We start from the raw sequence: 23,068 nt of genomic DNA, 5'->3' as shown, positions 1-23,068 counted from the left end.
GTTTGAGATGACTGAAAGATGATTCAGGCTTCAGACCCTGCCCAGACTGGTTTACTGTTTCTCCCTTTTTCCTCATTGTAGCCCTCAGGGTTCCCAGCCCAAAATATGGAGAATTTATGGTGGGCCCTGTTTTCCAGTTATTGTCACCCAAGCCCTATGAAATGGTCCAAAACACTGTGTAGTTTCTCCATATCTCAATTGCCTTTTCTAGAATTGTAAGAACTCCCTAAGTGGAAAAGTGGCCCCAAATGTTGGGCTTATTTCTCTGAGTTTTCATATTTTTTAACTTTTAGCCCAGCAACTCTTTTTTTTTTTTTTTTTTTAATTTTTTACTTATTTATTTATTTCCCCCCCAAAGCCCCAGTAGGTAGTTGTATGTCATAGCTGCACATCCTTCTAGTTGCTGTATATGGGACACGGCCTTAGCATGGCTGGAGAAGCGGTTCCTCGGTGCGCGCCCGGGATCCGAACCTGGGCCGCCAGCAGCAGAGCGAGCGCACTTGACCGCTAAGCCACGGGGCCAGCCCAAGCCCAGCAACTCTTTATTCCAATGTTAATTCTCCAATGCCTTCGTCAGGAGCCTTTTTATATTGTGTGCAATTTGCATAATTGCTCTTGTCAGGAAGGTTGGTTTATATTACCTAGTCTTCTGTTACCAGAAATGGATTGGTAAGATTCAGGAATTGGTATTTAAATTGAGACCTGAAGGATGAGAAAGAATCAGACTGTGTAGAGTATCTCATACAAAGCAGTCCAAAGACATGGAACAGGATCTAGCTAGTTGTAAGTTGAAATTGGCTTTGTGACTTTTTCAGAGCTAAAAGGAATCTAGCATGTTTGGCAAATAGGGAGCAAAGCTGAGAAGGCTTATGGGGAAATCAGATACATAAGCAGGGACCAGTCCATGGAGGGCTTTGTCAAAGTCATGGAAGGCATTGGATTTTATTCTAAGTTTAATTTGAAAGTTATTTAAAAGTTTTAAGCAGAGATAGCAAATCATGATCTGAATCTGAATAAGAATCAGTTGGTGGAAAGTATTAAAACTAGAGATCTCCATGCTCTTTTTCTGATTCACTAGATTCAGATTTAGTTAGTCTGGTGTGGTATCTGGGCATCTTTAATTTTAACAAGGTCCCCAGGTGATTTTATCCCCACCAGTTTGAGAACCACTGACTTAAAAAGTTTTCTTAATCTCTTCCCTTATCTTCTCCGTGAGTTTTCATTATTCTCTGATCTCTCATGTGCCCTTTTTACATGTTAATATATGAGATCATTCTAAGCTAATATTTTTTCAAACTCTACTGCAGCATGAAATCAGTTTAGTGGGTTTTGACTGTGTGTGTGTGTGTGTGTGTGTGTGTGTGTGTGTATGGGGGGAAAAAGAGAAGACTAGAATAGTGTAGAATAGACTAGAAAACAGGGTAGTTATTGTTTTATGAAACTATTTATGTATCAGGTTGTAATGTGAAAGGTAAGTAGGTATTACTATAGGTCATAGTAAACAATATTTGAAAAATTTTGTAAAACTGATATAAGCCAGTTATTTCTTATGGGTATTATTTCCATATGTATTTTTTCATATATAGTCTTTTCTACTATGGAAGTTCTCCCTCTTCTAAAATGACAACAGACATTTTATATTTTTCAGATTTGCCTTCAAGGAGTGCAAACACGAACTTACGTCTAAAAAAGGACACTTATGAAAGAGAATTATCCCAATGGGAAATGAGTGCCAGGATTGAAAACTGTGATCTTGAGTCCAGTTCCAGAGATTATTTGGAAGTCAAAGGCACAAAAGAAAATCAAAAGGAATATTTCAGGCAAGGGATGATCATATATGAAAAAATGTCCATTTTCAACCAGCATACTTACTTATCTCAACATCCCAGATGTCTCTCTCCTGAGAAACCCTATAAATGTAAGGAATGTGGGAAGGCCTTTAGACGAGCCTCACACCTAACCCAACATCAGAGTATTCATACTGGTGAAAAACCCTATGAATGTAAGCAATGTGGGAAAGCTTTTAGTCGAGACTCACAGCTCAGTCTTCATCAGAGACTTCATACTGGTGAGAAACCCTATGCATGCAAGGAATGTGGGAAGGCCTTTACTCAGAGCTCACAACTTATTTTACATCATAGAATTCATACAGGTGAAAAACCATATAAATGTGAAGAATGTGGGAAAGCCTTTATTCGTAGCTCACAACTCACCCGACATCAGAAAGTCCATACTGGTGAGAAACCTTATGAATGTAAAGAATGTGGGAAGGCCTTTACTCAGAACTCACAACTTACTCTGCATCAGAGACTTCATACTGGTGAGAAACTCTATGAATGTAAAGAATGTAGGAAAGTCTTTACTCAGCTCTCACAACTTATTCTGCATAAGAGAATTCATACCGGTGAAAAACCTTATGAATGTAAGGAATGTGGGAAAGCTTTTATTTGTGGCTCACAGCTTTCTCAACATCAGAAAATTCATAATGGGGAAAAGCCATATGAATGTAAGGAATGTGGAAAGGCCTTTATTCGTGGCTCATTACTTATGCAACATCAGCGGATTCATACTGGTGAAAAACCCTATAAATGTGAAGAATGTGGGAAGGCCTTTATCCGTGGCTCACAACTTACTCAACACCAGAGAATTCATACCAATGAGAAGCCCTATGAATGTAAGGAATGTGGAAAGACCTTTAGTCATGGTTCACAACTTACTCAACATCAGAGAATTCATACTGGTGAGAAACCCTATCAATGTAAGGAATGTGGAAAGGCCTTTAATCGTGGCTCACTCCTTACTCGACATCAGAGGATTCATACTGGTGAAAAACCCTATGAATGTAAAGAATGTGGGAAGACCTTCAGTCGTGGCTCAGAACTTACTCAACATGAGAGAATTCACACTGGTGAGAAACCCTATGAGTGTAAAGAATGTGGGAAGTCTTTTATTCGTGGCTCACAGCTTACTCAACATCAGAGAATCCATACTGGTGAGAAACCCTATGAATGTAAAGAATGTAGAATGGCCTTTACTCAGAGTTCACATCTTTCTCAACATCAGAGACTTCATACTGGTGAGAAACCCTATGTATGTAACGAATGTGGGAAGGCCTTTGCTCGTGGCTTACTACTTATACAGCATCAGAGAATTCATACAGGTGAGAAACCATATCAGTGTAAGGAATGTGGGAAGGCCTTTATTCGTGGTTCACAACTTACTCAACATCAGCGAATTCACACTGGAGAAAAACCCTATGAATGCAAGGAATGTGGGAAGGCCTTTAGTCATGGCTCTCAACTTACTCTACATCAGAGAATCCATACTGGTGAGAAACCCTATGAATGCAAAGAATGTAGAAAAGCCTTTACTCAGAGCTCACATCTTTCTCGACATCAAAGAATTCATACCGGTGAGAAACCATATCAATGTAAGGAATGTGGGAAGGCCTTTACTCGTGGTTCACAACTAACACAACATCAGAGAATTCATATCAGTGAGAAATCTTTTGAATATAAGCAATGTGGGATAGACTTCAGTCATGGCTCACAAGTTTATATATGAATTACCTGATTATTTGTGATTAATTTGGAGAGCTTTCTCTGGTCATTAATCCATTATTATCAAATAATTTTTAAAATGTTAATATGGGAGCACATTTGCCTCATAAAGTTCAGCATCAGTAAATTTATATGGGGGAAAGATAATGCTAATGTAATCCATGTAGAAAAACCTATCATTACCGGAACCTGTTAAACTTTAGCAAATTATATAGAGAATAATTCTGTTAATGTAGTAAATATAGGAAGGCCTTTAGCCATGGCATATGTCTTTTTCAACATTATCTTGACTCTACCAATTGCTTTCCTTTGTGACATGTATCATGATAATTAACTTCTGCTTTGGTTTAATGATTTGTAAGGTAGACCTATGAATAATACCTTCCTTATAAGATTCTTGGAAGTATTATGTGAGTTATTACATGTAAAGCTCTTAGAACAGTGCCTTGAACATATCATATCACATATATTAGCTATCATTATTAGTAGTGTTATTTTAGAGAATTTGCATGAGAGGAGGACACATGAATAAAATAAATATTGAGAAATCTTTCATAACTCTTAACCCCAATTATTTGAGTGAGGGGTACTGTATGCTGTAATGAATGCAAGAAAGCTCTAGTCATATCTCATCCCATGTGCTGTAGGAGGCAATTCATACTGTAAAAAAAAACCCTTCAGATTTAATCAGTGGATTGTTGAAGGAATGTGAACTATAAGAAAGTCCAAAAACCAGTATTTTCTACCATCTCTGACCACAATTCAAGAATATTATTTAACAATGAAAAAAAATGGATAGCCAAAATAAATCTTTCTACTAGGAAATTTTTTTAAACTTGAATGTACAGCTTTTGAATTAAAATTAAAAACTTACATTACAGACTATTTTGCAATGAAAAATGATGAGAGTCTGTGTCAGAGACTGCTGTTTCCCTACCCAATATCCATTTTCCCTTCTTTAATAACAGAATGCTTGGCTGAAAAACTCTCAGCCTCCCTTGCAGGTCAACAAGATAGAAGTGGTATTTGTATGAGTAGGACATTTAAGAAATCCTTTTTTCCTCTCTGCACTTCGTTTCCCTGCCTACCATGTGAACATTTAATCTGCAGCCCTGACAATTTTATGGGGACTTTGAGAACGGGATCTGGGTATTAAGGATGATAGAGAAAAAATACAGAACGGGTCTACACCTGTGCTAATTTTATGGAACAGCCATACCAACTCTGGTCTACCTGCCTCCTGTATTTCTTTATATAAAATTAAAATAAATTTCTTATTTGTTGATGCTGTTTTCTGTTATTGACCCTAAAAATTATTAAGGATGTAAAATTTTGTACCTGGAAGTGGAGTGCTGTGGGTTGAAGAAATCCCAGATGTGGATTGACTTAGAGCCATCAAGAATGAGCATATATCCACTTCAGGCTAGAAAACTGAAGATGCTTATTTTTATAGATGGGACATTTGGTCATACTCCCACTCTATCTTACAAGGCAGATCTTGTGTCAATTAAAGCTGTAATGTTAGGGGAAATGTTAGGAGTGACTCAGAATGTGTGTGTTGGATGTTTCTTGCTGCTCTCACTAATGTCCTGTGAAAGAGATGAATTTAGTGTAGAGTTAACTACAGAGGCCGCTAGCAGAGATTGAAAGTGATATTGCTTTGTTGAGATATTATCTCTACATGCAGGCGCTCAATCCAGGTAGTCAGTAAATTCATAATTTTGAAACTTGTGGGATTCAAAATGCTAAACTGATTCTATACCCTTAACTGAAGCCACCTATAGTGATTTAAAGTAGCAGTCTGAGGGGCCGGCCCAGTGGCATAGTGGTTAAGTTCATGCGCTCCACTTCTGCAGCCTGGGGTTCGGGGGTTTGGATCCTAGGCATGGACCTACACACTGCTCATCAAGCCGTGCTGTGGTGGCGTCCCGTGTACAAAATAGAGGAAGATTGGCAAAGATGTCAGCTCAGGGACAATCTTCCTCAAGCAAAAAGAGGAAGATTGGCAACAGATGTTAACTCAAGGCCAATCTTCCTCACCAAAAAAAATAAAGTAGCAGTCTGAACAAAAAATGAGACCATTGCCCCATCCATACAAAGGCAGTGAGTCTGCTAGTAAAGATGAGTTTAAAATGCTTTCCCCACCCAAACCTATTGTTCTAAAATTAGTCATATTTATTAAATACTTACTATATTCCAGCCACTATCTTAGGTGTTTGGGATATATCAATGAGCAATTCTAGCAAGAGGAGATAGAATAATAATAAATAAATTGTATAGTATGTTAGAACATAAGTAGTATGGGGGAAAAGGTCGTTCAAAAGGAGTCGAGAGGGGTATGACATTTTAGGTTGCTGTATGAAATAGAATGACCAATGAAATAGAATAGACCAGGGAGAAGGAAAGATTTGAGTCAAGATTTGAAGATGTGAAGGAGTAAGTCAGTGGTTCTCTAAGGGAAGAGAATTCCAGACAAAAGAAAAAGCTAGAGCAGAGGCCCTACAATGGGACTATGCTGGTGTATTTGAGGACCATCAGGCAGGTCTGTGCAAGGGAGTGATTGATAGAGGAGCTCAGAGAGATAGCAGGACTGTATCTTGTAAGGCCTTGTAAGTCATTGTAAGCGTTTTGGATTTTATTCTGAGGGAAATGGGGAGCCACTGGAGAGTTCTGAGCAGAGAACTTGATCTGACATGCTGCTATTGTATTGTAAAAAAAAAAACTAAGGGGATAAGAGGCTATGGCATTAGATCAGATGAAAGATGATAGTGGCTCAGCCCAGGGTGGTAACAATGTTGAGAAGTGGTTGGATTCTAGATATATGTAAATGTGATGGAACAAGCAAGATCTGTTTAGGGGTTAGAGGTCAGGTGTGAGAGAAAGAAAAAAGTCCCGGATGACTTTGATTCAAAGGTTTTGGTTCTAACTGGAAAGATGGTGCTCCCATCAGCTGAGATAGGCAAACCTACAGTTCTGTCAGGTTTGTGGGGGAAGATTAGGAGTTCAGTTTTGAACATGTGGAGTTTGAAATGTCTTTTAGACACAAAATGACAATATTGAGTAGGCACTTGGATGTTCTAGCTTGTACTATTCTAGAGATTATATTAATTTGGTAGTTATTGCCTATACTTAATTAAAATCATGAGGCAGGATAATCATTAAGGACCTGACTGACTGTAGACAGAGAAATGAAGAACAGCAAAGACTGATCCACAGTGCATTCCAACATTGAGTTTAAGGATAAAAGGACAGACCAGCCAAGTATGCTAAGGAGGACCAGTGAGGTGGAAAGAAAATCAAGATAGTGTGGCATTACAGAAGCCAAGTGAAAGTGAGTCAAAGGAAGGAAGATCAATGGTATCAGATACCACTGGCAGGTTACATAATACAAGGCTTGAGAACTGGCTATTGGATTTAACAATATCGATATTGTTGAATTATTATCTATTATCTTAAGAAGAGCAGGAGTATTTGTGTGTTGATTTGTTTTGAGTGACTGAAGTAAAAGCCTGATAAATTGGAGACAGTGAGTATAGAGCAACTGCTTGGAGGCATTTTGCTGCAAAAGGCAAAGAAATAGGTTAATAATTAGTGTGGAAATAGGAATAGGAGTGTTTTTGTTTGTTTGTTTTCAGAATAAGAGAAGTAATAGCAATTCTGTATGCTGATTAGAATAATCCAGTAGAGCAAGGAAAATGATTCAGGACAAAGAAGTGAGAGTCACTGGAGCAATGACCTTATGTAGGTGAGAGGGGATAAGATTTAGTGGATGGAGGGATTAGCTTTACATAACATCATGGAAAGTTTATTCCTGGCAATAGAACGGCAGAATATGGGGTGCAGATGCTGGGAAGTGGGTAGATGAGATGGAAGAAGTCTTGGGAAGCATTCTTCTGATTCCTTCAGTGCTTTCATGAAATGGTCAGCAAGGTTAGCTGAAAGTAAGGAAGATGAAAAGTTTGGGGTTTAAAAGAAAAGAAATATGAAATAGCCACTAAAGTGAGATATTTAATGTACAGTATGATTGCCTGGGAACATTAGAGGGCTAGGGAAATGAAAGAGCAAAGGGGCCAGTAAGCAAAAGGAATAATCAGGCTTAAAACTATATTTACACCAGATCTTTGGCATTGTAATTAAACAGTAGCAAACAGTTTGAAAGCCTATTGAGTGTTTGAGGGAAATGTACTGCTAATAAAACTCAATCGTAGCCTGCAACAGCCTACGACTCAACTCTCCCAAACAATTCCCAGGCTATGGTACAGATCCATCAGGAAATAACCCATTTATGTAATTTTTCCAAAGATATATATGAAACTATATATGTTATGAAAATATATCTATACATACCTAGAATGTAGTTCTCTTTTTCCATCTGCTTTTTAAAAATACATAAATTGTATATTCTGTTTTTAAAATGTGCCTTGCTTTTTCACTTACAATTTGGGCAATTGTTCCAGTTTCTATTGGGGTATAACAACCAACCACCCCAAACTTGGCTTAAAATACAATAATCATTGATTTAGCTGACACATCTATAAAAATTTGTTCAGGGCTTGGCAACAACAGCTCATCTCTGATCCACACAGCCTCAGATGGGGTGGCTTGAAAGCTAGCGGTCACTTGATGGCTGAAGGCTGGCATCACCTGAAGACTCACTTGCTCACATCTGGCAGTTGATTCTGGCTGTCAGCTGGACCTCAGGGTGGTCAGCTGGAATACCTATGTGTGATATCTCTATGAGGCTGCTTAGCATGGTGACTTGGGTTCCAAAAGTGTGTCCCAAAGAACAAGGTGGAAGCACATGTAATTTTTATGGTCTAGCCTCAGAAATCACATAACATCACTTGTGTTGTACTCCATTGGTTGAGGCAGTTATAGGTCAATGGAAGAAGTGTCACATTGTAAGAAGAGTAGGATGGGATATATTGTGGCCATTTTTGGAAAATGCCATAAACATGCTTCCATACCTAGCCTTGGAAGTCACATAATCTCATTTCTGCCATTCTCTATTGGTTTAGGCAGTTACATCTCAATGGGAGAATGTCACATTGTAAGTAGAGCATATAGGATGAGATACATTTTGGTGCACATTTTTAGAAATATATTCTGTCCCAGAGATCCTCTCATACATGAAGAGTTTCCTCATTTTTATGGTGGCATATTATTCTTATAGCTATATAGTATTCTTTTATTGATGTACCATAATTTTGGCACAGTGCCAAAATTCTCTTTTTTTTCTTTCTTGGGCATCTGGTTACCCAGCTAGCTACCAAATTTCCCATTCTCCCTTGCCAGTCGTGGCCCTGTGACTAAGTGACATTATATCCAATTTCCCTCTCATTTGCTTAAAAAGTAATTTCCATAAGAGTATAGAAATAAATCCTAATACATTATTAATTATAGTTAATGTAAATATTTAATGTGGCTATTAAAGGATATATTTTACTTCCAGTTGTGGACCAAGATGGCGTATAAAGAAATATTAAACTATGGTACAAGAGTAACTATAAGATGTAAAAGAACTCCGAAGAGTACCCAAAGTCTGAGACAGAGTATCCAAGGAAGGATACATTTTGAAGGTGGGCCCCACATCTAAGTCTGGGATTCAGGCTTCATAGAAGCTGTGGTTTCAGCCCCACTGGATAGTGGAGAATTTTGGTGGGTTGCCAGGGCCAAAGCTGATCTATAGCACTGAGCAAGCAGGAAACAAACCTTTGGGACACAATTGAGTTGCAACTGGTAGAGTTGAGGTGCAGGTTAAAGCTTGGAGCACACAGTGTCCGCATTGAGAGGGCCATGGGAAACCACCACGGCACAGGTGAGCCATAGCTAGTGGGTGAGTACCTAAGGACAGTCAGACGCTGCTGTGGCCCAAGGACTACAGTTCACATTGTCGGCATCAGGAAGATAGTCAGTTGGCCTTGGCTGGGCTGCAGAGTTGCCAAGGGACTCTATGCTCTCTATGTAAATGGCTGGGGTGGAGCACCACCAAATGTTCTCACGTACCCACACTGGTAAACAACTATACAGGAAAAGCAAGAAAAAGCAAAACAATGTACACCAGGACCAATAAGAGAAGCCTATTGAAAAGCTTAACATCATGCTCACTATAAAGGAGAAAATGCTTAGAAGCCAGTCCATTACAGCACAGCAGGTACTGAAAGTTGAATTTGGAGCTGTGAGGCAATATATTGATAACTGGCACAAGAATGGATGAATATCCTCAAAATATAAACTCCTTTCAGTCAGAAAAACTCAAGTAAGTGAATTGAAAAGTGAAGAAATTCATATGCATTTCACAGAAGAGAAAGCATAAATTATCAATAAACATAAGAAAAGTTGTTCATCCTCATTGATAATCAGGAAAATGTGAACCAGAACTGCACAGAGATACCTTCTCACAAATGTCTATTGGCAAAAATAAAGTTGGCAATTATCAAGAGTTGGTGAGGATTTGGAGAAATGGAAATTTGATTTGCTGCTAAGAGTGAAAATCATTACGACTTTGCAGAAATAGGCAGTACCTATTAACTTTAAAGGTGCACATGCCCAAAGACTTAGTATATAGTTATATTCAGCATATAGATATATAATAAATTTGTCCCCTATAGAAGACCTACACAGATATACTAGGACATAAACACAAATATGCTCCTAGTGATATTGTGGGTTTTACCTTTATTTTAGTCTTAGATCTATAATTAAATATATTATTTATAGACTACCCACTAATAGCAGAATACACATTCTTTTAAGCACTCATAAAAAATTCACCAAGATAGACTATATGTTGGGTCATAAAACAAACATCAACAAATTTAAAAGAATTGAAATCATACAGAGTATGTTCTCTGACCATAATGGAATCAAACTAGAATCAATAAAAACAGAAAACCAACAGGAAAAACAGCAACACTTGAAAATTATTCAACATACTTCTAAACAATCTATGAGTCAAAGAGGAAGTCTCAAGGGAAATAAAAAATGTCTACATGAAATTGAAATGACACGAATAGTCATATCAGCTTTGTTTAGAATAAGCAAAAACAAAACAATTCAGATGTCCTTCAGCAGGTGAATGGTTAAACAAACCGTGGTACATCAATACCATGGAATAATACTCAGCAATTAAAATTTAAAAAATAGAATGAACTATTGATACACACAACTTGGAGGAATCTCCAGGGAATTATGCTGAGTGAAAAAAAAGCCGATCTCAACAGGTTACATAATGTATGACTCCATTTATATAACATACCTGAAATGTCAAAATTATAGGAATGTAGAAAAGATTAGTGGGTGCCAGGGATTAAGGATGGGGGGAATGAAAGGAATGGAGGGATGTGGGTGTGATTATAAAACGGCAAGGCAAGAGATTCTTGTGACAGAACTGTTCTGTATCTTGACTAAGTTGGTGGATATGCAAACCTACATATGTGATAAACTGTATAGAAGTAAACACACAGAGTCACAGAGATACACACACAAATGAGTACAACTAAAACTGGGAAAATCTAAATAAGATCAGTGGATTGTATCAATGTCAATATCCTCATTGTGATATTGCATTATAGTTTTGCAAGATGTTATTTTTGAGGGAAACTGGGTAAAGCATACATGGGATCGGTATAATTAAATACATGAAATGCTGAACTTCAGTCGTTTTACTAAAGTCTTCCCAGTAAACTCTTGATTGGATGAAGTTTGCCCTTTAATAGAGTCCTCAAGAACTATGGGTATGCATAGATATTTAAAACTATTTTTCCATAGCCTTATACAGGAAGGAAAACTTGGCTGGATATAAAATCCTTTGTCCACACTACCTCTTGAGTTTTTTGAAAGTGCTGTTCCATCTTTGTATTTCTTTTTAGTTTTTGAGGAGTGTAATGTCACTGCCCTCTCTTTCCAAATGAATGTAGAAACAAATGAAAACCTATGACTATGCTAGAATTTTGAGAATCTTTGCTTTATATTTCTAACTAGCTTCACTATTTTATATCTTACATTTTACACTTTTCTGGTCTCACCAATAAAACTATGATATACTTTAGAACTAAACCATACCTTTCATCTCTTTCCCCAGTGCTGATCATAATATCTTGTACCAAAAAAATGTAGCCAATATTGCTTTACTCAATCCAACAAGTAAATAACTTTTAAAAAGATACAAGTTAATGGTTTTTAATCTCTGTCTGGACAGGTATTTCTTAAAACTTTGTTAACAAGTATATGTATCTTTATAATTAGAGAAATTAAAAAAGCAGTTTCATTGATAAGTAGGAATTTATATTAAAAATATATTTAAGGGGGCTGGCCCGGTGGTGTAGTGGTTAAGTTCTCAAGCTCTGCTTCAGCAGCCCAGTGTTCACAGGTCCGATTCCAGGCGCAGACCGATGCACCACTCATCAAGCCATGCTGTGGCGGTGTCCCACATACAAAATGGAGGACGATGGGCAAGGATGTTAGCTCAGGGCCAATCTTCCTCAGCAAAAAGAGGAAGATTGGCAAGAGATATTAGCTTAGGGCCAATCTTCCTCACCAAAAAAAAAAAAACATATATATATATATATATATATATATATATATACACTTAAGAATGTATTGAAACTTTTATCAATATATACTGTACTATTTGTGGGTTTTTTCCCAGTTTTATTGAGAAATACTCTGTGTTTTGTCACATTTTTTCACTTAAAGTCTATTTTCTCTAACACTAATATAGCCACTCCAGCTCTATATTGGTCACTATCTGCATGGAGTATCTTTATGCATCCTTTTACTTTCAATATCTTTTGTCTTTGTGTAGGGGTACTAGCCTACGTGCCCTTTAAGCCATGCATCCTTGGGGCCCCTTGTCTGGACTACGTACCAGCGGACATGATGATAACAGTCCTGGGCTTGGCCAGCTGTTTCTCATGGGAGAGTTAGCACAAAGACCATGGTGGTCTGAGGGAACACAGAGGCGCTCCAGGGGGAGCTCTGGTCCTTGGAATGCAGGTCATACAGTGACAATCCCCCTTGGCAAGCACACAGCCTTTGTTCCTCTGCCTACTTACGCAAGCTTCTTTCAGGGGGCGGTAGCAGTGTACACTTCCATCTAGCTGGCTGCCACTGGACCTTCCCCGTAAGTAACATCCAATAAACCCATATGTCTTGTTCACCATCTCCAGGTCTCTTCTTTGGTCTCTCAGCAACCTATCCCACACTGCTCACCCAGTGGGGTGTAAGGCAGAACACATTGTATCTAAAAGGAGTCTCTTATAGATAGCATATAGATGTGTCATGTTTTTTATCTATTCCACCAATCTCTGCCATTTAATTGGAGAATTTAATCCATTTACATTTAAAGTAATTAACGATAAGGAAGGAAGAACTTCTGCTATTTATCTATTTGTTTTCTGTATGTCTTACATGTTTTTTGTTCCTCAATTCCTCCATTTCTTTTGTATTTAGTTGATTTTTTGTAGTATACAACTTCAATTCTCCCCTTTCCTTGTCTTATAGTTACTTTTCTAGTGGTTGCCTTGGAGATTACAATTAACTTCTTAAACTTATAGTTTGGATAATATCAATTTAGTCTCACTAGTATACAGTCTGCTCCTGTACATCCCTTTGCCCCCCTTTATATTGTTATTGTCACAGATTACACCTTTATACACTGTGTGCCCATTAACATAGATTTATAATATTTTATGCTTTGCTTTTAAATCATAGAGAAAAACAGAGGATTTCCAAACCAAATAAAATAATACTGGCTTTTATATTTACCTATGTATTTATGGCTTCAAGTTACTATCTAGTGTCCTTTAATTTCAGCCTGAAACATTTCTTGCAAGGAAGGATTGAGAGTTTAGCTAAACTACTTCCCCTTCATTCTTGAAGGATCATTTTGCTAGATATAGAACAACTGTCAAAGTTTTATTTTTCCTCATTCAGGATGTTAAACATACATATCATCTCACCGTCTTCTGTCTTCCATGGTTTCTGATGAGAAATCAGCTATTAACCTTATTGAAGCTCCCTTATACATGACAAATTGATTACCTCTTGCTGCTTCCAGAGTCTGTCTTTGTCTTTGATTTTCAATAATTTAACTATAACATGTCTCAGTGTGAATTCCTTTGAGTTTATCCTACCTGCAGTTCATTGAGAGTCTTGGATGTTTGTATGTCATGTCTGCATCAAGTTTGGGAAGACTTTGGCAGTCATTTCTTCAAATATTTTTTCTGCCTCTTTCTTTCTCCTCCTTTTGGACTCCTATTATACATATATTGCTATGCTTGATGGTGTCACACAGGTCTCTCAGATTCTCTTCATTTTTCTTCACCCTTTTTTCTTTCTGGTCTTCAGATTATGTCATTTCAATTGCCTTATCTTCAAGTTCATTAAGTTTTTTGCCTTCTCAAATCTGCCATCAAACTCCTCTAATGAGTTTTCCATATCAGCTATTGTACTTTTCAGCTCCAGAATTTCTTTTTGTTTCCTTTTTATAATTTCAATCTTTTGATTGACATTCATTTTTATTCATATATTATTTTCTTGATTTCCTTTAATTTTTTGTCCATGGTTTTCTTTAGCTCATTGAGCATATTTAAGATAGTTGGCTTAATGTATTTGATTAGTAATTGCAATGTCTGGGTTTCCTTAGTGATAGTTTCTGTCAAATTCTTTTTTTTATATGTGAATGGGACATACTTTCCTGTTTCTTTGTATGCTTTGTAACTTAATTTTTAGGTCTTGACATTTTGAGTAATATAGTATTGTAACTCTAGAAACCAGATTCTTCCCTTCCTTAGGGATTGCTGATTTTTGCTTATTGAGGACTGCAGCCATCCATTTGTTTAGTTACTTCCAAACTGTTTTTACAAAATGTGTAGTCCATGTTGTGTGTGGTCACTGAGCTTCTGTTCCTTTATCTCTGAGGTCAGGCAGAGATATTGATAAAAGCTTCAATCTATCAAGTAAATATAACAACCTCAAACATATACACACTGTCTTAGTCAGTTTGGGCTGCCATTACAAAATACCATAGACTGGTATGTTTAAGCAACAGAAATCAATTTTCTTACAGTTCTGGAGTTTCTTACACTTTGGAGATCAGGGAGCCAGCATGGTCAGTTTCTGGTGAGATCTCTTCTTTTGGGTTGCAGATGGCCACCTTCCTGCTATATGCTAACATAACCACTTCTTTGTCCAGGTACGGAGAAAGAGAGTCAGCAAGTTCTCTGGTGTCTCTTTTTATAAGAGCACTAATCCCATCATGAGGGCTGCACCCCATGATTTCATCTAACCCTAACAAATTACCTCCCAAAGGCCCCATTTCCAAAAACAATCACATTGGGGATTAGGGCTTCAATATATGAATTTGGGTGGCACACAACACTCAGTCCGTTATATGCACCTAGAACAGAGCTGTAAAACCTATGAAGCAAAAAACAATATGATTGAAGGGAGAAACAGTTATACAGTAGTATTTGGAGACTTCAATACTCCACTTTCAATAATGAATAAACAATGAGACAGAAGATCAGTAAGGAAATAGAGGACTTGAAAAATGCTATGAACCAACAGACATATACAGAACACTCCAGCCAATAACAGCAGAACAGTCATTTTTTCTCAAGTGCACATGGAACATTCTCCAGGAAAGATTATATAATAAGCCACAAAACAAATCATAATAAATTTTAAAAGACTGAAAATATACCAAGTATCTACCAATCACAATGGGATAAAACTAGAAATAACAGTAGGAAAATTCACATGTATGTGGAAATTAAACAACACACTCTTAAAAAACTAATGGATTGAAGAAGAAATCAAAATTTAAATTAGAAAATACCTTGAGATGAATAAAAATGAAAACACAACATACCAAAACTTATGGGATGCAGTGATCCCAGTGGAGTGAAACTAGAAATCAACAGCAGAAGGAAAAGTGGAAAATCCACAAATATGTGGAAATTAAACATACTCTCAACCAACGCATTAAAGAAGAAATAACAAGGGAAATTAGAAAATATCTTGAGACAAATTGAAATAAAGACACAACATACCAAAACTTCTGAGATGCATCCAAATCAGTGCCAAGAGGGAAATTCATAGCTGTAAACATTTACATTAAAAAAAGAAAGATCGCAAATCAATAACCTAACTTTACACCATATGAAACTAGAAAAAGAAAAACAAACTAAACCCAAAGCCATCAAAAGAATGGAAATAATAAAGATTAGAGCAGAGATAAACAAAATAGAAAATTCAAAAAAAATAACCAACAAACCCAGAAGTTAGTTCTTTGAAGATAACAGCAAAATTGACAACCCTTTGCCTAGATTGAATATATAAAAAAAATAAGACTCAAATTACTAAAGTCAGAATTGAAAATAGGGACATTACTACCAATTTCACAGAAATAAAAAGGATTATAAGAGAATACTATAAACAATTGTAGGCCAACCAAATTGATAACCTTGATGAAATGGTCAAAATCCTAGAAATACACAAACTACAAAAATCAACTCAAGAAGAAATAGAAAATCTAAACAGAACTATAACAAAAAAGGAAATTAAGTTAGTAATCAAAAACCTCCCAACAAAGAAAAGCCCAGGACCAGATGGCTTCACTGGTGAATTCTATCAAACATTTAAAGAAGAATTAACACCAATATTCCTCAAACTCTTCCCAAAAATTGAATTTGAGGGAACACTTCCAAACTCATTCTATAAAGTCAACATTACCCTGATACCAAAGCCAAAAAAAGACACTACAAGAAAAAGAAAACAAAACTATAAGCCACTATCCCTTATGAGTATAGATGTATATAGATTCAAATATCCTCAACACAATACTAGCAATGATAATATACTAATGAATTCAGCAGCCTATTAAAAGGATTATACACAATGACCAAATGGAATTTACCCCAGTCCTCTGAGGGTGGTTAAACATATGAACACCAATATAATGTGCTACATTAATAGAATGATCATATCAATTGATGCAGAAATGTCAGACCAAAAACTATAAATCTCTTAGAACAAAATATAGGTGTAAATCTTTGTGACCATGGATTAATGGTTTCTTAGATATGATACCAAAAGCCTTACAAGCAACAAAAGAAACAAACAGATAAATTGGAATTCCTTTTTTTTTTTTTTTTGGTGAGGAAGATTGGCCCTGAGCTAACATCTGTTGCCAATCCTCCTCTTTCTGCTTGAGGAAGATTGTCGCTGAGCTAACACCTGTGCCAATCTTCCTCTATTTTTGTATGTAGGATGTTGCCACAGCATGGCTTGATGAGCGGTGTGTAGGTCCGTGCCTGGGATCCAAACCCGTGAACCCCAGGCTGCCAAAGCAGAGTGTGAAAACTTAACCACTATGCCACTGGGCTGGCCCCTGGAATTCTTCAAAATTAAAAACATTTTGCTTCAAAGGACACCATCAAGAAAGTGAAAAGACAATCTACAAAATGGGAGAAAATGTTTGCAAATAACATATCTGATAAGGGATTTGTCTTAGTCCTTTCCAGCTGCTGTAAGTAATACCATAGCTGGGTGGCTTATAAACAACAGAAATTTAATTCTCACAGTTCCAGAGGCTGGGAAGCCCAAGATCAAGGTGCCAGCAGATTCTGCATTTAGTGAGGGCCTGCTTTTTGGTCCACAGATGGACGTCTTTTCACTGTGTCCTCACATGGCAGAGGGGGCAAGGGAGCTCTCTGTGGCCTCTTTTATAAGGGCACTTATCCTATCATCTCCCAAAGGCCCACCTCCAAATATCAACACATTGGGCATTAGGATTTGACATATGAATTGGGGGGGGGATACAAACATTTAGACCATAGCAGAACTTGTATTCAGAATATATGAACAAATCTTATAGCTCAACAATAAAGAGAACCCAATCATTATGGATTATGGACTGAATGTTTGTGCACCCCACAAATTCATATGTTGAAATCCTAACCCCCAATGTGATGGTGCTGGGAGGTGCAGCCTTTGGGAGATAATTAGGTCATTGAGAGTGAAGCCTTCATAAATGGGATTAATGCACTTATAAAGAGAATATAGAGATAATTTCTCTCTTGGCCACGTAAGGATACAAAAAGGTAGCCATCTGCAAACCAGGAAGAGTGCCCTTACTAGATACCGGATCTGCCAGTGACCTTGGACTTCTAGCCTCCAGAACTGTGAAGAGCGTTTGTTAAGTCACCCAATCTATGGTATTCTGTTATAGCAGCCTGAACTAAGACACCAATTTAAAAATTGGAAAAGGATTTGAATAGACATTTCTCCAAAGAAATACAAATGGCCAATAAACACATGAAATGATGCTCAACATAATTAGTCATTAAGAAAATGCAAATCAAAACCATAAGTAGTACCACTTCACACCCACAGGGATGGTTATAATCTAAATGATGTACACCAAAAAGTATGGGTGAAGATGTGGGGAAATTGCAACCCCCATACATTGGTGTTGAGAATGATGTAGTCACTTTGAAAAACAGTTTGACAGTTCCTCAAAAAGTTAGACATAGAATTACCAAATGACCTAGCAATTTCATTCCTATTTACGTATCCAAAAGAAATGGAAACATATGTCCAAGAAAAACTTGTATACACATGTTCATAGCAGCAATATTCATAATAGTCAAAATGTGGAAACAATCCAAATGTCTATCCATTGATGAGTGGATAAATAAAATGTGGCAGAGCCATACAATGAAATATTTTTTGGCAATAAAAGGGAATGACGGTCTTACCATATGATCCAGCAATCATGCTCCTTGGTCTTTACCCAAAGGAGCTGAAAACTTATGTATACACAAAAGCCTGCACACAGCTGTTTATGGCAGTTTTATTCATAATTGCCAAAACTTGGAAGCAACCAAGATGTCCTCCAGCAGGTGAATGAATAAACTGTCGCACATCCAGACAATGAAATATTACTCAATGCTAAAAAGAAATGAGCTATAGAGCCATGAAAAGACATGGAGGAAACTCAAATGCATATTACTAAGTGAAAGAAGTCAGTCTAAAAAGGCTACATACTGTATGATTCCAACTATATAACATTCTGGAAAAGGCAAAACTATGGAGACGGTAAAAAGATCTGTGGTTACCAGTGGTAAGTGGGCAGGGAGGGATACATAAATGGAATACAAGGAATTTTTAGGGCAGTGAAACTACTCTGTGTGATATTATAATGGTGGATATGTGTTATCATAAATGTATCCAAACCTATAAGATAAACAATACCAAGAGTGAACCTAACATAAACTATGGACTCTGGATGATAATGATGTGTTAATGTAGATTCATCAACTGTAACAAATGTACCACTCTAGTGGGGGATGTTGATGAGGGAGGCCATGTATGTGTGGGGGCAGGGGAAATATGGGAAATCTCTGTATATTTCACTCAATTTTGCTGTGAACCTAAAACTCCTCTAAAAAATAAAGTCTATTTTTTCTAAAAAAAGGAGAATGAAGTACTACTACATGCTACAACATGGATTGATTTTGAAAACACCATGCTAATAGAAAGGAGCCAGTCATAAAATGCAACATATTGTATGATTCCATTTATATCCAAAAATAGGCAAATTCATAGAGGCAGAAAGCAGATTAGTGGTTTCGAAGGCCTGGAGTGGTTGGGGGAAATAGGGAGTGATTGTTAATCACACAGGATGATAAAATGTTCTGGAATTAGATGGAGTAATGGTTGCAGAATTTTGTGAATATATTAAAAATGCTGAACTGGACACTTTAAAAGGGTGAATTTTATTGTATGTAAATTAGATCTCAATAAAAATAGATTTGAAGAAAAGAATGTGCCACATTAAAAAGTCTTACAGCTGGGGCCGGCCTGGTGGCGCAAGCGGTTAAGTGCGCGCGCTCCGCTGCGGCGGCCCGGGGTTCGCTGGTTCGGATCCCGGGCGCGCACCGACGCACTGCTTGGTAAGCCATGCTGTGGCGGCGTCCCATATAAAGTGGAGGAAGATAGGCACAGATGTTAGCCCAGGGCCGTCTTCCTCAGCAAAAAAAGAGGAGGATTGGCGGATGTTAGCTCAGGGCTGATCTCCTCACAAAAAAAAAAAAAAAAAAGTCTTACAGCAGTTTTACTAATTATCTATCTAAAAAACGTAGCTCAAAGAATTGTATAATCCTTCCCCCTTATTATAAATATCATCTGGTGTCCTTGAAATGATCCCATAACATGCACAAAAAGTAATGGTAGCAGTAAAATAATTTTGTTCTTTTATTTTCCATCAGACCTCTGGTATTTCACTTTGAAGACCGGCCTTAGATTTGTATGAATATCTTTGAGCCTCAGATTTTTATCTGTATATTAGGAATGTTAATCCCTTTCTCACAGCATTATTGTAAGCACCAGATGAGAAACTGCATTAGCTCATCTCTTCTCCACAGCAAGAAAGTGTTGAAAATCAGGAAACAGACTGGTGACGGCACATCACTTCCCTGCTGTACAGGCTTATCACACTAGCAATAATACCCCATATATAATTAATGGTCTATGTCTTCGAGTATGGGTAATTTTGAGTGTTTGGGCTCTTCATGAGATCCACTCAGATTAGGAAACAGATATTGATAGTCAGTTTTTTTGGAGTTTTTTACACGTGGTTAACCCTTATTCAATATAAAAAAAATTACCTTGGAGTGAGACATCTATGGGCTATGCAAAGGCATTTTCCTGAATGAGAGAAAGAAAGAGAGAGAGGGGGAGGGAGAAAGTCAACTTTAATTTCAGACCAGCTTCCTCATAAATAAATAATTTTTAAAGTACAACTTTTGAAGTGCTGGGAGGGAAACAAATATGATATGATACAAAGTAAATAAGGGAATAACAACTAGTTAGGAAAATAATGGGAATAATAAGTGGTCAGAAAAAAAAAAAACAAAACTGGTATGCTTGAGAAAGACCAGTATGTTGGAAATACAGTCATGCTCATAAACAAGAAGACAGAAAAATCACCAATCACAAAACTGAGGAATCCTTGAGAGACTGAATAAACACAAAATTAGATTAAAGAGGTAAACGGCAGCTTAGACTATCTGCCATCACAGCATAGTACCACAATAAAAGGCAGGACTTCCAGAGTATTCCATAAGCACATGGAGTGGAAACTGAAGTAGGAGGAGGCTGAGTCCAAAACCAGGGAAGGATTAGTTTGGAGAGCAGGACAGCAGGGCCCCGCTGCTGACCTCCGTGTATGTGGCTGTGCACAAACACTACTCAAAACAGAAGAAAGGAAATAGAAGTAAGTGTAGAAATTAACGAACTAGAAAGCATAGCTACAAAAATGGACTAATACAGACAAAAGCTGGTTCATTAAAAGACATGAAACAAAAGATCTGCTGACAAGATTGATTTTTAAAAGGAGAATAAAGGTACAAATATTATTAGAAATAAAAATAGGGACACAACAAAAGACACAGTAGAGATATACAAAATAAGAGACTATTATGGAAAACTCCATGCTAATAAGTTGGAAAATGTTGTTATGAAAAATGTTTTAGAAAAATAATTTACCAAAGCTCCAGAAAAATAGAAAATTTAAATAAACAATAAAAGATCTGAATAACTACTTTAAAACTTAATTCCAAAAAAAACATCAGGCCAGACAGTTTTACCAGCGAGTTTCCCCAAACTTTAAAAAAAACAAATAATTCCATTTGTGAACCACTTATTCCAGAGAATAGGAGAAAATGCCCATCAACTCATTATACAATGCCAATAATACAATAGAGGCAACAATAGATAAAAATAGACAAGGAAAGAAAAACTAGATATCAATCTTATATATGATTATAAATTTAAATATAATAATCAAATATTAGAAAATAAATACAGCTTTTATACACGAATACATACACATCAAGACCAAGTTGGTTTATCCCAGGAATGCAAGGCTAAGCTTAACATTAGAAAATCTATTAACACAATTTACCACAATAATTGCTTAAAGAATAAAAATCATAGTATCATCTCAAAAGTCTCAGAAAAAATATTCGTCAAAATTCAAAACTTGTTTTTTTTAACTAAGAAAACCAGAAAAAGAGGGTAAATTCCTTAATCTGATAAAGGGTATCTACCTTAAAAACCCACAATATGGGGCCAGCCCAGTTGTGTAGCAGTTAAGATTGTGCATTCCACTTTGGCAGCCTGGGGTTCGCAATTTCAGATCCGGGGACCTAGGCACCGCTTATCAAGCCATGCTGTGGCAGCGTCCCATATAAAGTAGAGGAAGATGGGCACGGATGTTAGCCCAGGGCCAGTCTTCCTCAGCAAAAAAGAGGAGGATTGGCAACAGATGTTAGCTCACGGCTAATCTTCCTCAAAAACAAACAAACAAACAAAAAACCTACAGTAAACATCATACTTAAAGATAACCTATTAGAATTATCTTTCCTTAAAAATTAAAAACAAGACAAGGATATTTATAATACTACTTCAATTCACCACTATACTGAGGTTCTAGCAAGGCAAATAAAATGGATGTATAGAAGGAAGAAGGGAAGGAAGGGAGGGGGGAGGGAGAAGGAGAGAGAGGAGGGAAGGGAAGGCCAGAAGATGCAATAAAAAGATTACTAAGAAAGAACTTGTCTTTATTCAGAGAGGATATAGGAAACCCAAGAGAATCTAAATCTATAGAAAACTATTAGAAGTAAGAAGAGAGGTATGGGATATAATACTAAACAAAAATCCATTGTATTTTTATGTATCAGCAAGAAAGAATAGGAAAATGTACTTTTAAAAATATAATTTACAAAAGAAACAACAAAGTAAGAAATAAGGTGCCTAGGAATAAATTCAGCAAAAATGTGCTTGATCTTTATGAAGAACATTAACTTGATCAAAACCTTCAAATAATAACTAAAGTAATGGAAAATAATATACCCACATAGTATTATTCACATAAAGTTCCACAATAAATTTTCAAAAGGATACTATAGATGAGAGTCTAGAGAACATTCGAAATTTTAGTTTTAAGTTTGATTGAGTTGGAGGGAAACTGTGGCATTTACATATAATGGGAAATCAGAAGAGGTGGGCTTGGTTAAAAAAAATATATATATATGATGCAATTGGCTTGGGACATTTAAGGTTTGAGATTTAGGTGAAAAATCCAAGTAGATAAGTGAGACTGAATATCAGAAGATCCTCAGGACAACAGTTACAATTGTGGCATCAATGACTTAGAAGTGGTGGCTGATGTCTTGGGAGGCAATGAGATCAGTTATGAAGAGAGAACACTGCAAGAGAGGATTTAAGGGTGTCTAAGGAAATATAAGAACTAAGACAATATGGTTTAGTTGTTAAGGAGAAAGAAGATAGGGGCCAGCCTTGGTATAGTGGTTAAGTTCGCGTGCTCTGCTTTGGTGGCTCAAGGTTCGCGGGTTTGGATCCTGGGCGCAGACCTACACACCATTTGTCAAGCCATGCTGTGGCAGCGTCCCACATATAAAATAGAGGAAGATTGG

General features: G+C 37.0%; 1 protein-coding gene across 3 annotated transcripts in view; it reads left to right on the top strand.

Moving 5' to 3' along the window:
• LOC131396783 (zinc finger protein 420) overlaps nt 1–4,837 on the top strand; it is a 28,952-nt gene extending 24,115 nt beyond the window's left edge. For all 3 annotated transcript variants that reach the window (XM_058529180.1, XM_058529179.1, XM_058529181.1), the window contains one exon: nt 1,649–4,837. In XM_058529180.1, the coding sequence (XP_058385163.1) occupies nt 1,726–3,564 (1,839 nt within the window). In that variant the 5' untranslated portion in view covers nt 1,649–1,725 and the 3' untranslated portion in view covers nt 3,565–4,837. The remainder of the gene's footprint in view (nt 1–1,648) is intronic.
• The last annotated feature ends 18,231 nt before the right edge of the window (nt 4,838–23,068 follow it).

The sequence above is a fragment of the Diceros bicornis genome, chromosome 34, assembly GCF_020826845.1.
Source record: "Diceros bicornis minor isolate mBicDic1 chromosome 34, mDicBic1.mat.cur, whole genome shotgun sequence".
In the NCBI taxonomy this organism is placed as follows: Eukaryota; Metazoa; Chordata; class Mammalia; order Perissodactyla; family Rhinocerotidae; genus Diceros; species Diceros bicornis.
The sequence above is the reverse complement of the archived record's forward strand: the minus strand, read 5'-3'. Positions and strand labels throughout refer to the sequence as shown.